Source organism: Ranitomeya variabilis, chromosome 6 (assembly GCF_051348905.1).
Source record: "Ranitomeya variabilis isolate aRanVar5 chromosome 6, aRanVar5.hap1, whole genome shotgun sequence".
NCBI classification, from domain to species: Eukaryota; Metazoa; Chordata; class Amphibia; order Anura; family Dendrobatidae; genus Ranitomeya; species Ranitomeya variabilis.
The window spans coordinates 313,393,561-313,411,087 of record NC_135237.1 but is presented as its reverse complement, the minus strand read 5'-3'; the positions used below and the strand labels follow the sequence as shown (position 1 = coordinate 313,411,087).

Sequence of the window (17,527 nt, the reverse complement as noted above, 5' to 3'; positions counted from 1 at the left end):
TCCCGGCATCTTTCGCTATCCATAATGTGTTCCATCGGTCGTTGTTGCGGAGATACGAGGTGCCGGTGGTTCCTTCTGCTGAGCCTCCTGCTCCTGTGCTGGTTGAGGGTGAATTGGAGTACGTTATAGAGAAGATCTTGGACTCCCGTATTTCCAGGCGGAGACTCCAGTATCTGGTTAAATGGAAGGGCTATGGTCAGGAAGATAATTCTTGGGTAACTGCCTCTGATGTTCATGCCTCGGATTTGGTTCGTGCCTTTCATAGGGCTCATCCAGGTCGCCCTGGCAGTTCTTGTGAGGGTTCGGTGCCCCCTCCTTAAGGGGGGGGTACTGTTGTGATCCGCTTTTTGGGCTCCCCTAGTGGTGGCTGGTGGTACTGGAGACTTGTGTGTTCTTTTCTGCCTCAGCTCACCTGCTTCCATCAGTTTTGGGAGTTCCCTATTTAGCCTTGCTCTCCAGTCACTTCCTTGCCGGTCATCATTGTAACCTGAGTCTTTCAGTTGCATGTTCCTGCTACCAGTCTGCTGATCAGCTAAGTGGACTCTTGTCCTTTTTGTTTTGTATTTTTTGTCCAGTTTACAGTTTGTCATTTCCTGTTACTGGAAGCTCTTGTGGACTGAAATTGCCACTCCTGTGTCATGAGTTGACACAGGAGTCTTAAAGTAATTTCAGGATGGGTTTTTGAAAGGGTTTTTCAGCTGACCGTGAAGTCCTCTTTTGTATCCTTCCTCTATCTAGTAAGTGGACCTCGCTTTGCTAAATCTACCTTCATACTGTGTATGTCTTTTCCTCTGAACTCACCGTTAATATATGTGGGGTCTACTATCGTCTTTGGGGAATTTCACTAGAGGTAAGCCAGGTCTGTTCCTTCCTCTTCCAGGCGTAGTTAGTTCTCCGGCTGGCGCATGGCATCTAGGCAGCCGTAGGAATGCTTCCTGGCTACTGTTAGTTGTGTGGTAGATTTAGGTCACGGTCAGCTTGAGTTTCCATCACCCGAGGGCTAGTCTGTTATTTTGTGTTTCTGATGTTCCCATGCCATTGGGGAATCATGACAAACCACCCTTCGAACCCCTTAAGGAGGTCCCGCTCCGCCTTCTCTTCCAGAAGGTGGTTTTCCTGGTGGAAATCACCTCGCTACGCAGGGTGTCTGAACTGACAGCACTCTCCTGCAGACGGCCCTTCCTGGCTTTTCACCAGGACAAGGTAGTTCTTCGTACGGTCCCATCCTTACTTCCGAAGGTTGTGTCCAACTTCCACCTCAATGAGGAAATTTCACTACCATCCCTTTGTCCGGTTCCGGTTCATAGAGTGGAGAAGGCCCTGCATACGCTTGACCTCGTCAGGGCATTGCGTATATACATGTCTAGGACTGCGTCCTTCCGGAGGTCTGATTCTCTTTTCCTCCTTCCGGAAGGCGGCAACAAGGGTCTGCCAGCTTCCAAAGCTACCCTTGCCAGGTGGATCAAATCCACCATACAAGAGGCCTACCGCCTTAAGAATTCTCCTCTTCCAGACGGTATTACGGCACATTCTACACGGGCGGTAGGGGCCTCCTGGGCCATTCGGCACCAGGCTTCGGCACAACAAGTGTGTAAGGTGGCCACTTGGACTAGCCTACACACGTTTACTAAACACTACAGGGTTCATACCCAGTCCTCAGTGGACGCGAGCCTGGGTCGACGTGTTCTGCAGGCGGCGGTGCCCTAAGTATAGGGGCCTGTCTGCACAATATTTGTCCATTGCTTCCCGCCCAGGGACTGCTTTAGGACGTCCCATGGTCCTGTGTCCCCCAATGAGGCGACAGAGTAAAGGAGATTTTTGTGTACTCACCGTAAAATCTCTTTCTCTTAGCCTCTAATTGGGGGACACAGCTCCCACCCTGTTGCCCTTTCCGGGCCGTTGTAACTGTTGAGTTCTCATATGGTTTTCTTGAGCTCGTACATAGTTGCCTTCTTACAGGCATAATTATGTTATTCATGTTACGTTCCTCCTACTGCTTTTGCACAAAACTGGAGAAGGCTGACGCCGTCCAGGGGTGTATACTGCAGAGGAGGAGCCACAGTTAATCTTTTTCAGATTATGCATAGTGTCGCCTCCTAGTGGACAGCAGCGTAACACCCATGGTCCTGTGTCCCCCAATTAGATGCTAAGAGAAAGAGATTTTACGGTGAGTACACAAAAATCTGCTTTTGTTGACTGTCAGACTTCGTATGACAGCTCTGCTCTCTACACTTCAGTCCTTCATGCTAACTTTGAATAGAAGGTAAAGATTTCTTATCACTCAGTCTCCATAGATCACCTAGGAAGCATGTAGCTATTACTATTGCTTACCGAACCTGCAACGTCTTTATATTTATTTCACAGGGGAGAAAAATGATGATAGGATCCCACTAAGAAAATGGACTTCTTCCAGTCTACTATAATGGGCATTTCCTATTTGTGCCCTATAGATATGCTAATGGGACGGCTCCCTATCTGTGTTCTCAGTGGCATATAATAATCTAGGAACCCGGGAGCTGAAGAAATGACATTTCAGCTGACTTTATAACTCTGTGGATCGCGCACCGGTCCTGTATTTGAATGCAGAGCGACGGCTGGGACAGTGTGCGCCGTGGTTAAGGGCTCCGATGCTTCCTCAGTAATGGATGTCTTTACCTCATATTCCTCAATATAAATGTAATCAAGCACTGAGAGTTATGACTTTACTCCCACACAGCGGCAACAGTTAGATGTCTGCAGGGTTTTTATTTAGTTGCTGATGCAGTAGAAAAGGCTTTTCCTCCTGACTCTGGCTTGTGATGCTCAGTCCTATTGTGAATTATGAGCTACACAGAGTATTTCTTGCATGCATCAATGGAGTTAAATTCCCCACGTTCAGTGCAAAATTTTAACAGGTTTCTTGAGTGAGCATAAAAAGAGATTGATGAATTCCGCCCAGCCTTTTTTTTTCCTGCTCCGTGTTGATTTGTGTGTTGTCTGCAAATTGGCAACTGAAATGAACTTTCCCAATTATCTCCTGTTTTGTTTGCGCACTAATTTATTCGCCCGTCCCTACTAATGGTTTGTTGATATATAGAGTGCAGGTTAAAGCGAAATTGGAATTTGTGGACAACGTTTTATTTTGCCGTTCCTGCTTCTTAATTAACCTCTGTGCTGCCTGGAGGCAGATGTTGGCAGCACACTGACGCATTAGAAGATTCTGACGGTCACTTGCTCCTTTCTCTTGATCCTTGGCCCAAAAGTCTGGGCATCCAGATCACCTGGAAGAACGCCTGATAATTTTATGGATGCATTAAGAATAAACATTAAGCGCTGGAAGCAACTGACCAACATGTTGTAGACTTCTTTACCTTTCTGCTTAGACAGACTCTTGCCAAAGAAACTTCACTATGCAGACACCTTGAGTAATGATCACCAAAGAGCACAGAACAGCTTTATCACAATCTGACGTTTTCTACCTCTTGTTTCAGACTGACCGGCCAACTGTTGTCGAGTACGATGACCATGAATACATCTTTGAAGGCTTTTCGATGTTCTCTCATTCTCCACTCACAAGCGTAAGTCACCGACCTGTTGCTGAATTTCATATATATTTTGTATACATCTTTAAATCGAACGGTGGCATAATGGAGAAGTAATACAGTTTGCTGAAACAGTCAATTACTTTCAATGGGATTCTGTTGCTCTTGTTAAAGACACAGCATTATTGGCAAAAGGAGACCATGAATAGGCTATGCTCCAGGTTGTATAAGGATCAGAAGGATCATTTCTTCTTTTATTGGGTCTGTCTTAGATTCTGCTAGATTCAATAAAACAATTAATTAGAACTTCTGAACCGTCCATTTGTGATCCTTCTAGGAATGAAAGTGTGGCCTACTCAAGGTCTGCTTTTCCTAATTCTGTTGCTGCTAGCCTTTCATACTATCAAATAACCCACTAAAGAAACCATGACTGTGACCAAATGTCTCCATAAAACATAAAAAGCTTTACTAGTGCACAAAAATAAAAACATACAGAAAAAAAATATAAAAAACATGACATATAGTCCACACAATGTAAAGGAGGAAAAAGGCTGAGCTGACGAGGCAAATCAATAACCCCAGAATTAACAAAAGTTAAGGATGACTTCTGTTAAAAAGGTTGTCCGGTTCAAATCGATAAGTCTCCAGCAGTCACGCTGTGTGACTGCTGACTTATGAATCTTCCCATCGCACGCACTGTGCGCTGCTGGGATTCGCCGGTTTCTGAGCCGTCTACCTGAGGGTATGTATGTGTTATACATTCTACCGGTCAGGGCGTGGCCTTGCTTTCATACACTTGTGTGGAATGAGGCTGCGCCCTGACTAGTGAGACAGGAGTCCAGTGGGTGTGGCCGACTAGAAGGCGAGGCCTAACTTCATACAAGTGTATGAAAGCAAGGCCACGCCCTGACTGATAGAATGTATAACACATACATGCTTCCAATCCCTGCTCAGAAACCGGCGAATCCTTGCAGCACGGTCCGTGTGCTGGGGGGATTCATAAGTGTGCAGCCACACAGAGTGACACACAGTGACTGCAGACTTATTGATTTGGACCCGACAACCCCACTAGCGAGTATACAGACAAGACAGTATGAGATCTCAGCTGCTGCTTTCTAGGAGGCAAACCAGGTATAAAAACAGGCAGCAAATGCTTTATGCACACATCAGTATTTTTTCAGTATTTCAGGGCTTCTCAAACTTTTTCCATCCAGATCTTAGTGAGTCCTTGGCTTTACCACTCAATGTTGAAGTCCATGTCAAAATTAAAAATAATGCTCCGTTTACCTCGTCAACATCTAGGGGGCACCTTACAGTGGTTAGCACTGCTGCTTTGAAGCATTGGATTTAGATCCCACCAAGGACAGCCAATTGAATTTTGTTACTGTGTTAGCGTAGGTTTTCTCCATTAACTCCGAACATACTGATAGGTAATCTAGATCATGAGCCGCAATGAAAGTCATGATAACTACCATATATACTCGAGTATAAGCCGATATTTTCAGCCCACTTTTTTGGGCTGAAAGTAACACTCTCGGCTTATACTCGAGTCATACCCAGGGGTCGGCAGGGGAGGGGGAGCAGAGCTGTGCAATAAGTCACCTGCTCCTGGCACGGTCCCTGCACGTCTTTTCCCCGGCGCCGGCAGCTTCTTCATGTAGAGAGTGGTCACTTGGTACCGCTCATTACAGTAATAAATATGGACCCCACTCCCATAGGGGTGGAGCCGCATAGTCATTACTGTAATGAGCGGTACCATGTGACCGCTCACTACAGGAAGAAGCTGCCGGCGCCGGGGAACAGACGTGCAGCGACTGCGCCAGGAGCAGGTGAGTATGATGGGGGGCAGTGCGTGATATTCACCTGCTCCTCGTTCCACCGTCGGCGCCGCTGCGTCTTTCGCGTCCTCTGCAGTGACACTCAGGTCAGAGGGCGCGATGACGCGATTAGTGCGCGCCGCCCTCTGCCTGAACGTTGGTGCAGACTGAGGACCGGAAGACAACGGCGGTCAGTGGTGGAACGCTGAGCAGGTGAATATAGCAAGTGCCGGGGGACTGAGGTGAGTTTGTGATTTTTTTTTTTTTTTTTTTTAAATCGCAGCAACAGCTTATGGGGCAAATATCTGTATGGAGCATCTTATGGGGCCATGTGCAGCATTATATGGGACAAATATCTGTATTTGGCAATGTGCAGCATTATATGGAGCAAATATCTGTATGGAGCATTTTATGGGGCCATGTGCAGCAATATATGGGGCAAATATCTCTATGGAGCATCTTATGGGGCCATAATCCACATTTGTGGAGCATTGTACGGGGCAAATGTGTCTATGGAGCATCTTATGGGGCCATAATCAGCATTTGTGCAGCATTGTATGGGGCATATTTTAATATGGGGCCCATCATAAACTGTATGGAGCATTATATGGGGAGTATTTTGTATGGAGCATCTTATCAGGCTCCTGATTCAATATGGATATACAAAAACACAACCTACTGATGTCTCAATTAATTTTACTTTTATTGGTATCTATTTTTACTTTTGACATTTACCGGTAGCTGCTACATTTCCCACCCTAGGCTTATACTAGAGTCATTAAGTTTTCCCAGTTTTTTGTGGCAAAATTAGGGTGGTCAGCTTATACTCGGGTCGGCTTATGCTCGAGTATATACGGTTATGTCTGTAAAGTGGTATGGAATGTTATGGTGCTAATTAAGCTAGAAAAATAAAATAATGGAATCGGTGATGTTGTATATCCATCATTGCCTTTCCACCACTGATAACAGCTGATGCTTTACTTAACGTTGGCTTAACCGGGTTTCCATCTGAGTCAATTTGTGGGATATCTATCAGATATGTCATAGATGTCCAATAATGGGACCTGCATCTATCTTGAGATTGGGACCCTGCTGTGCTTTCTTGAGAATGGAGAGCTAGCCACACATGAATTGTTAAGCTTGCTCACAATTTTCTGATTACACTATCCCACAAATATCTCATTTTTTTGAAGGTCAGAAAAGAAATGTCTAATTAATTTCATATAGAATAGGCTTTAGGTCAAGATCCAGTATTCCGCATGCATCTCCACCATGTAAATTACTACATATTTATGTCTAACAAGATTACATGTAGCTAATAAGTCTAATTCCTCCCTGTGCATGTTTGACAGCATTGAATTATACACTCACAGGTAACCTAAGTAGTTATTGAGGTGTATGGTCACATATTCTAGAGGAGCCGAATACCAAAGTATTTTGAAATAGTCTTATCTAAACTATCTTATTTTTTATAAAGGAATGTATGGGGAGTAGACGATTTGCTTGCACGTGTTCACATCACCAATAACCTGTGTTATGTTAACAATCATCATTTGAAGACAACACCTAGGATGAATTTACACCGAGCTGATATTCGGTGGATTTTTCCTGCAGATTTGCCAAGGTAAAATCTGCAGTGGATCACAATACCAAGCACGTGGATGGGATTTTACAGATGTCACCCTCATGATGCAGACACTTTCCCCTTGAATTATGAGTGTTACCAGTTTTAAAGGGTTTTACCAGTTAAGAAAATACACTTTTATCCCATAGATCTTAAAATAAAAATAAGTTCCACAATTGCGTGTATAAAAAAATGCCCCTGTGCTGAAATATTCTTATATATGTGCCCCTGCTGTGTAATGGCTGTGTCTGACCGTACAGGGACATGGTCTGAACATGCCAGAGCTCCTGGACAGGGTGGAAACGACAAAGTATTCAGACATTACAATATGGGATCACAGCTGATTATTTCTGTGAGGTAAAACATTTCACTGCTTGTTTTTAAACAATGTTTTACCTCAGAGAAAGCGGCATCCTGTTCTGTAATGTTTTTGCATGGTCAGACACGGCCATTACACAAGGGCACTTTTATAAGAATTATATTATTATTTCAACACATCCAGTTGTGGAACTTATTTTTGTTACAAGATCTATTGATTAAAATGTTCTTGAGCAAACCCATTTAATGCAACATATATGAAATCTGTGTCAAATCCACCGCAAAATCCACATGTGACATTTGTGTATTTTGACTAGGATTTTATGGACCTGCCCTCATAATCCTTTCTGGTAACATGAAAGTCTGGGGGAGGGAGAGTTAGTAATCATCCCACAAAATAAAACTGTTGAAGTTGTGTTTTATATTCAGAATAGGTACTTGGTAAAAATAAATAAATAAATACTAATAAAAATCTTGAAACATAAAATGTCTGGTGTTGTACTTGATATTGATTTTATTGAACAAAGCTCTTCTTTTACGGCAGAAATGCCTGATTTTTATCAGTGTGCTGGGTCTGTTTTACATCAATTTTTTGTTCTTGTATCTGTTTTAGCATCCATAATTTTTGTACGTAATAATGGCGCTTCTCCTAGCAACCAGTCAGTGAAAAACAGACAACACAAGGATACAGCATAGATGGCACCTGAGTACTATGGGTTTTTTTGTGTGTTTTTTTTGCTCAGACCCATTCATTTGAATGGGCAAGTTAGGTCTGCAAATCGAACGCAATACATGTCTCAGCAGCACTATCTTGGTCATCAAAAATATTGGTGCCCTAATGAACCTTTTTAATGCCACTGTGGTTTCTTGGGGTTCTCTACTGTCTGTGCACAAGGTTCCATTATGATTATTAGCCAAGACACTTATGTGAATAGAACTAAAACGGTTGAGTTGTATCTACTATAGGTATTTAAGAGTTGAGCACTAAGATATGCAGGACCCCGGTCTGGCTGAGACATTGGAATTCTGTGGACTCCAGAACAGAGCTCTTTGAACCACCTTTTACCTGCCAGAATTCCCACTGTCCATTCTGATGAATAGGCCCAGCATAACGTAAAGAGTGCATCACATTGCAATGATGGTGTCGTTCCGGACCTCCCAATCAGAAAAGGCATCGGGAATGCTGACAGGAGGCAATTCAAAGAGTCCTGTAAATCTTTTTTCTCAACTGTAGTTGTTAAAAAATAGTAAGAAGACCTACATCAACTGTTATGGCCACCGCTGTAGAGTGCATTTTCATCAAGCTTTTCGTGACCCCTAAATGTCCTTTTTGTGATATTACGTGGTTTATCAGCCTGCGCTATAGATAAATAATTCTGGTGTAGGAACCCCTCTATTCTTGATAACCAGCCTTGCTAAAGCTGACAGCTGAGGATTGCAGCCCACAGCTGTCAGTTTTGCCTGACTGTTAATTAAAAATACAGATGAACCCCCGCCATTTTTTAAATTTATTTATAATGCAGGCCCCGGCTGATGAATACTCTCATCATCCACCGCCTACTCGCGCTGTCATTAGCGGCAGCAGGCGTAGGCTGATGGGAGTAGTAGTCCCATCAGCTGACGCCAGTAACCGGAGGTTAAAAGTTTACACCGCTGTTATCTGGCAGCATGGGAGCTGCAGCTCTCTGACCGGTGGTATTAATCTTACCGCTTATCAGAACCGCCGGTGTTTCTTGCACTGTCATGCAGATGACGGCTCAAGAAACACCTGGTGTTCGAAGAGGAATACAAACTTCCTGTCCGTCTTCGCTGTCTGTGCCCTAACAGTTGGTGTTTGGAACGGACACCAAACTGTACTGTTTGGGTTGGCTCATCTCTTCAGGTGAGTGATATGGTCCGTTATCTATTGGGCGAGTTTGGGACAAATTGAGACCGTTGGCAAATAAGTGTAGGTAGTCAATGCTGGTCAGATCTCTTGAAGGTCTACCACAGTGATCATAAGGACTTTGTTGGGGAAGGCAGCATTTTCTCCATATTTGTGGGGCATGTGAATAACCGCAGCAATGTTAAGAAGCTAGAAGTGTGGTATTGAGAATTTTTAATGTCAAGAAGCTCTCTCTGTATTAAGCTTATAATCACATTAAGATTTTCTCCTAGGCTAATGAATCTTCACATAAGTAGACTCCGTTTCCTCGCACAGATTTCCCTGCCTTTCTCTTTCCACACTTTGCATTAAAAGGCTCAGGAGAGAAAATAAAATGCAATTATTAGGTGTGAACTTCTTCTATAATCAGATTAGCACAGTTTATTACTTTTGGTCCCATGTGTTCTGACACAGCAGCTAGTACAAAAGTGAATATTCTTCAGCACGTGTGCTGCCTGTTGCTTGATGCTGCAGAAGACTGGCGTAGCGGTCCTTCTCGCCTTAGTTATTTCCACAGCAAAGAATTTACTAGGAAAACTCTGGGGGGTTTTATTGGTAATGCACAAAAATAACATTTTCTCAGTTTTCTCTTGGTGACGCCTAAGTTTTTCACACCTGAAGCGGTTAATACACTGTGTTCCAAATTATTATGCAAATTGGATTTAAGTGTCATAAAGATTTAATTGTTTTGCTTTTCAAATAAACTCGTGGATGCGATTGCGTCTCAGTGCTCAATGGATCACTGATATCAATCTTTAACACATGTGATAATTAGTTTTCCAGGTGATTCTATTTAAAAGAAAACTACTTAAAAATGATGTTCCACAGTATTAAGCAGGCCACAGGTTTCAAGCAATATGGGAAATAAAAAGGATCTCTCTGCTGCTGAAAAGCGTTAAATAGTGCAATGTCTTGGACAAGGTATGAAAACATTAGCTATTTCACGAAAACTTAAGAGTGATCATCATACTGTGAAGAGATTTGTGACTGAAACAGAGCACAGACAGAGTTCATGCAGATAAAGGCATAATGAGGAAGGTTTCTGTCTGACTAGTTCACTGGATTAAGAGAGCAGCTGCCAAAATACCATTACAAAGCATCAAACAGTTATTTGAAGCGTCTGGTGCCTCTGGAGTCCCTCGAACCTCAAGGTGCAGGATCCTTCAAAGACTTGCTCTGGGCAATAAACCTACTATTCGGCCACCCCTAAACAGTGTTCACAAGCAGAAACGGTTGCAGTGGGCCCAGACATACATGAAGACTAATTTTCAAACAGTCTTGTTTACTGATGAGTGTCGAGCAACCCTGGATGGTCCAGATGGATGGAGTAGTGGATGGCCACCATGTCCCAACAAGGCTGCGACGTCAGCAAGGAGGTGGAGGAGACATGTTTTGGGCTGGAATCATGGGGAAACAGCTGGTAGGGCCCTTTAAGGTTCCTGAAGGTGTGAAAATGACCTCTGCAAAGAATATAGAGTTTCTGACTGACAACTTTCTTCCATCGTATAAAAAGCAGAAACGTGCCTTCAGGAACAAAATCATCTTCATGCTGACAATGCCCCATCTCATGCTGCAAAGAATACCTCTGAGTCATTGGCTGCTATGGGCATAAAAGGAGATAAACTCATGGTGTGGCACCATCTTCCCCTGACCTCAACCCTATAGAGAATGTCTGGAGTATCATCAAGCAAAAGATCTATGAGGGTGGGAGGCAGTTCACATCAAAACAGCAGCTCTGGGAGGCTATTCTGACTTCATGCAAAGAAATACAAGCAGAAACTCTCCAAAAACTCACAAGTTCAATGGATGCAAGAATTGTGAAGGTGATATCAAAGAAGGGTCCTATGTTAACATGTAACTTGGCCTGTTAGGATGTTTTGGAGTTAAATAGCTTTTTTGTTCAGTGAATGTGACCACCTAATGCTGCAAATTCCACAAATGAGCATTTTCAGTTCTTTAAAACATATCAATTGTTTAGAAATTCTACTGTGCCTAATAATTTGGACCAGTGCATTTTGAGTTTTTATTCATTTTGGAGATTATACTGTTATCATTGGGAGGTTTCTTCAATATAATCCGATGTATTCTCTAACGGGTGATGACTTTTATTAGACTAACTGTCACTTGCACCGACCATTTAGGAAAATCCGAGAAATATGTCATTTGCATAATAATTTGGAACATGGTGTAGATGCTTAAAACATCTTTTAACCTTTTAAGCATGAACAAGATGTTTAGTACTCCAGTCTTTACAAAGAGCGCATTGAAGTAAGATGTGCCAAATTCACTAAGGTGTGCAACTTTTACTGATCTTGGTGCTTCTTTCAGCAGTCGTTCACCACGACAAGAGGTTGGAGTTCAATTATGTCAGAATTTTAGCCATTTTTGCTCAGCTTCTGTATAGAGATCATCTCTTTTTCTGGGGGATCTGGTAGAACATGGAGCCGTACATGAACCTTGAGTTTAATGGGAACCTGTCAGCAGGTTTTTGTTACCTAGTCTGAGAACAGCATAATGTAAGAAAAAAGCCCCCTTATTTCAGCGATGTGTCACTTAATGGGCTGTTTGCGGTGTTTGTTTTTTTTTTTTTTTGTTTTTTTAAATAAAATCACTGTTTTATCAGCAGGATATTATCATTAGAGGACTAATAAACGTGCTGTCTTGTAGTTCTCCATATTCATGAGCTCTTTATTATCACACCCCCTCCACTGATTGGCAACTTTTTGCCTATGCACAGTGTACACAGAAAGCTGCCAATCGGTGGTATGGGTGGGATTATACAGAGCTCCGCATTCAGAGATCTAAGCTGGGGTAGCAAAAACCTGTTGGCACTTAGCTTTTAATGCTTGTTTTTCTTGAGATACAGGAACCATTGCTTGTGTCCTTCATAGATTGCAAATGATTGCAGTAAGACCCCTTAGCTGAATGCGCAATAGTCGCCTTATTGTCAGGGAAACTCACTCTTGTCCCCGTAACCCAAAAAAAGGTATAGTATAACAGGGACACCAGCTTCAGTGTTCCTATACACAAACGAGAACCCTGACTTTATCAAGACATTATGGATATAAGTACTGCAAACCTTAAATCTGTTATTTACGTGACCCTCCAATAAAAAATAAACTATACTTGACTTTTTACCAAGGAAAGGTGAAGACTACTCACCCGCGTTCGTTTCCACCAGTCCATGTGGGTCTTTGGGTTGGTGGGTCTTCGGGGGCAGATCCTGAGCAGTGATTGGCCAGCAATGCCCGAGGGGCAGTATAATGTGAAGTCATAGGCTGCAGATAGTAAAATCTTTAGGCTCAGGAGACAAGCATTACAAAACAGAAACTACTAAAGGGGTGTGTGCACACATTATTTGCAGCAGATTTTTCTGTGTTTTTACAGCATTTTTACTTGGTTTTTCCTATTCATTTGAGTCCATGAAAACAGCAGCAAACGCGCTGTAAAGATCGCCGTGCTGCAGATTTTTAACAATGCTTTGATGGTTCAATTCAGAAGTGGTCAGCATGGGCAGAAGCTTTCAGAAATCTCATTCACTCTGCGGGTACTGTAAAACATGGCATTTTTACCCTTGAAAAACACATGGCAAAACGCAGCTGATTTCTTGTTTGCGATGCATTTTTAAGGGGTGTTTTTTTCTTCATTTGAATAGATGAAAAATGCTGCAGAAACACTGAAAGAATTGCCACTTAGTGAGTCCTAGTAAGCTAATAGACCAGATGGTATTATATATCATGTCTCCTAGGAAAGAAATGCAGACGCTGATGAATATACTTTACTATTTATGGCTTTACATTATATTGGGTGTTTGCTAGCTTTAGTAGGATATCAATTGTTGCCTGAAATTGCCATAAAACTGCTGATGGAGAATGTAAGGAATGAGCATTTCTTATTTGTGGCCACTTCTCTGTCGTTTTGGCTACTTCCATATTTTAAGCCCCTCGTCCCAGGGGTTGTAAAGTTATGTCCACACTGTGGTGAATGTGCGCACTGCGGCCACTAGATGGCGATACAGTTCTTCCTTGGGAAACCTGCGGAGCCTTGCCGAGGATGAACGTCCATCTCTCATTCCAGGATCCTTTTTTTTTTTTTTTCCTCCTTTGTTTTATACACTGCCTTCGTTTGGAGCTAAGTGCTCTCAGAGATGCTGCAGTCTTGAGTTATCCCTTAAAAATGATTGCTGTTCTCCTTGCTATTGCAGATTCCCCTGTGCAAAGTAATCCGGTTTAACATTGACTACACAATTCATTTCATTGAGGAAATGATGCCCGAGGTAAGGAATAACCCCTTTGTTGCTGGACTCTGCCAAAGAAAATCCTCTGTCGGCTTAGATGCCATGTAATTGATTTAACACGCACACGGGCATTTTTCCCTACACATTTTCTTAGTGATATGCAGCACGGAAGACGCGGGGTTGGATTTAGTAAGACCTTCCTATGGTGTCTGGGGACGCGCAGGCAGCAGGTGAATTAGAGGGTCACCTCTGTGCCCGTCTCCGCAGTTCATGGGCAGGACACATATGCATTTTATTAGATCAGCACCTTTTCCAGCTGCAGCAAGCAAGTCAATAGCAAATTAACTTGTACCACTCTCTCGCTCCTTTGCTCTTGTCTGTGCCATCTAAATGAATTAAAAGGTGACATTCCGCAGTCTAATAGAGAGGTTTTGTCTCCTGTAATGTGAGCTGTCCAGCCCGGCCATAACTCATTTTTCCGGCCCTGGTTGCACGCTCCTGTGACTTGCAATCCATTTAGAAGCCATAGCTGCCATATTGCATTGTGCACAATACCCTGCAGGGCCGTTCTTCACATTAAGGGTGATTGTGCCTGCAGGTAATAGTGTGCGGACACAGGCCATTCCCAGCTAGTAATGGACTGAAGGGCATCAGTGTCAGCATAGCCCTGGATTCATTGTACCTGAGTCAGTGCCAAGGGTGAGCCCGTGTTAGAGCAGTGCGGATCCTTCCCCTACTTATCCATCTTTTCCTTGCGCCCATGCCACCTTGGCACTGTGTTGGCAGACATGTTTATTGCTTTTATCCTAGCTCTCGGTTTCTGATAGATGTGGACAACTACAGCGCTGTGTGCCGAGTATAATTAAAGCCTAATGAAGCAAGCGTTATTATATTAGCACAATCTCATTTTCTCCCCGTGTTATGCCATTGTAGTTTTTTCTTCTTCCTCCATGCATCCTCTCCTTCTTCCGCCATGCTATTTTGTTTTCTCTAATATTTATAAAAGGTCTGCAATGACATTTCTAAATAAGATAAATGCAGACTTCAAAATGATTCATTGTCTGCTATTGAATCTGTCGTAATGTTGGCAAACTAGCAATAAAATCCAGCAGGGAACCTGCTAGTCTTACCGTAGTCTTATTGTCATGCTTGGCTGCCTATGTGCGTACAGATGCTTAACAATGCATCTTTGTCGCGGAGAACATAGCAGAGGAGTACTGAGCTGGAGGGAATTTGGATGGTGGGAGTTAAGAGAAAAACAAACAAAACCCCTGTTTTTAAATAGGCTTTTTTGTGGAAGATTTATAATGATCTATGGACACAAGCAAGTCATGATCCTTCCTAACTAAATAATGCTAATCTGCTGCTGGAATTGCCAGCGATCATTGATGAGGCCTGGCTGGAGGGAGCTGCAGCGGCTGCAGCTGTACCGCCATGGCCCATCTGCTGCAGAACAAAACACTACATGCTGAGAGAAAAAATCGTGTTTTACAGAGACCTTCATGACTGCCAACTTCTAATAAAGAGAATTTGTCACAAGGTTTTTGCTACACCATCTGAGTGCAGCATGTTGTAACGGCAGAGACCCCGATTCCAGCAATGTATTGCTTACTGGGCTTCTTCCTGCAGTTTGGCTAAGACCCCTTTTTTATCTGCTGCTGAGCTCTGTATAACCCCGCCCACTCCACTTATTGGCCTCTTCCTATGTACACTGTTCATAGGCAGAAAGCTGCCAATTAGTTGGGGGGCGGAGTTATACTCTTGAGTATGGAGGACTACGTAGCAAGAGATTTACTAGTCCTCTAGTGATGATCTCCTTCAGAGAAACCATCAATTGTATATAAGAACTACAGCAAGCAGCCCAGTAAGTGGCAGGTTGCTGGAATCTGAGTCTCTGTCTCTAAATTATGCTGTTAGGAAAAACCTAATCACAGATTCCCTTTAAAAACTGCCACTCATTCCGCAAAAACAAAAGCGACCCCTGATCTGGAAGGAAGGAGTAAAATACCAACCCCAGATAATTTCCTTGAGTCAGCACCTTTTTTTTTTGTCTTTTTTAGTAATCGGGATGATTTTTTCTTGGGTCAGGCAACCTGAAACGCTACCACTAATAAACTGCCAATGTTGGCTTTGATATTAGTTATAACATCGCCAAACTACCAGCTTTCATTAAACCTTATATGCCCTGCAGGGGGTGCTCCATTTAGAGCTTCGTCTACAGCTAGCATGAAGCAGTAATATATTCTATATATACTATTGGATATAACAATGTGTTCCCATAATAACCCTTCAGTGTCCGTCCAGTGACCTCGTTACCTGCGTCCCTCCGAGCGGCTACTAGTCATACAGATACTAATCTACAACCTCCTTGTTTTCCTCAGCATTTCTGTGTAAAAGGACTGGAGCTGTTTTCTTCCTATCTGTTCAGGGACATATTAGAGCTTCATGACTGGAATCTTATTGGTACGTCTGTTTTACTTGCTTTCTGAAATGCTTTACCCCCTGGGCTTTAAATGCACTGAACCATTTAGTAGCCTACGTGTCATGTCTGTTTTTTATTCCTCGGTATTACTGCACGCAGTAAAACTTTAGTCTTGTTAGTCCTATTTATTATATCTCATGTCAGAATTCAAACCACAAACATAATGCATTCACTTCTCTCTAGTCACTTATATCCACCTTCTTGTAATTTCCTTCCCTTATCGGCTTTAATTTCCCTAAGGTTTTTTATTTATACTCTTTGAAGTCTCTAAAAAAAACTCACTATCAGGAAGGACATTAGAGTCTATCATTCATGGCCCTGATCTGAATGATGCACACACTTTCCGTAGCATGGCGTTATTAGATACACAGTTCGAGATATTTCAAAGTATAGCAGGGGGCAACCAAGGATACAAGGCAGGAAACTGTGCAACTACAGAGCCCTGATTCCTTTCTGCTATGCGTGGCATAGCTTGTATCTTCTAGCATGGTACAACTCTACACTATATGTTCTTAGTTTCTTAGAGTAATGTATAGACTGACAGCCAGACCTATCGAGGATGTGGCATTACTGACACCAGGCACCCTGAAGAACTAGAACTGTGCAGTAACTGTGCTCAGTAGTATCTGCTGTACAGGTTATGGAAATAGGATATGCATGCACACACGTGTGTATATCTATCTATATACATAGATATATTTGTGTCTGTGCGTGTGTGTCTATACAGGTGTTCTTCACAAAATTAGAATATCATCAAAAAGTTAATTTATTTCAGTTCTTCTATACAAAAAGTGAAACTCATATATTATATAGAGTCATTACAAACAGTGATCTATTTCAAGTGTTTATTTCTGTTAATGTTGATGATTCTGGTTTACAGCCAATGAAAACCCAAAAGTCATTATCTCAGTAAATTAGAAAGGGTAAAGAGAGGGGCGCAATAGCACAGTTAACAAAATAACAATCAGTTTACTGTAAGGTAAAATTCTCACCTTTACACGTTGTGAGTATGCCCAACACACATAGTAAGTATCATAGGAGGGCTGCAGATGGCACCGGACCCGCAAAGGATCTTCGAGAAATTCTAGATAGGATATTCAAGATGCCATCAATTTCGCGCTCCTCCAAAATCAGGCAAGGGAATCACAGAGTTCGGATGAGTTGCATACTTTATTCAGGGCTATAAAGCTACGCGTTTCGTGGACCTGAGGACATGGACAGCCAGAAAGCATTGGTACTGAGATGTGGTCTGTGGTCCCCACCTGCAGAACCACTCCTTTATTGAGTGTGTCTTGATAATTGCCAATAATTTCCATCTGTTGTCTATTCCATTTGCACAATAGCATGTGAAATTGATTGTCAAACAGCGTTGCTTCCTAAGTGGACAGTTTGATTTCACAGAAGTTTGATTTACTTGGAGTTATATTCTGTTCTTTAAGGCTCATGTGAGCCGAAACGTTGCCACAGCATGTGGGTTTGAAATAAAACCACATTTTTCACCTTTAAACTATGGAGTGCTGCCTGCATTTTTTCCTATGTCTGGAATGAGGCAAGTCTTTTATGCTTTGTCTGGGAGGCGTGCACCCACCTATTGGAAAAGTGCT

At 42.7% G+C, this 17,527-nt stretch overlaps 1 protein-coding gene across 3 annotated transcripts in view; it reads left to right on the top strand.

The window, feature by feature from the left end:
* The window catches only part of DROSHA (drosha ribonuclease III), a 276,733-nt gene that overhangs the window by 62,305 nt on the left and 196,901 nt on the right, over positions 1-17,527 (top strand). For all 3 annotated transcript variants that reach the window (XM_077269726.1, XM_077269724.1, XM_077269725.1), the window contains exons 9-11: positions 3,471-3,557; positions 13,409-13,480; positions 15,823-15,904. In XM_077269726.1, coding sequence (XP_077125841.1) covers positions 3,471-3,557; positions 13,409-13,480; positions 15,823-15,904 — 241 coding nt within the window. The remainder of the gene's footprint in view (positions 1-3,470; positions 3,558-13,408; positions 13,481-15,822; positions 15,905-17,527) is intronic.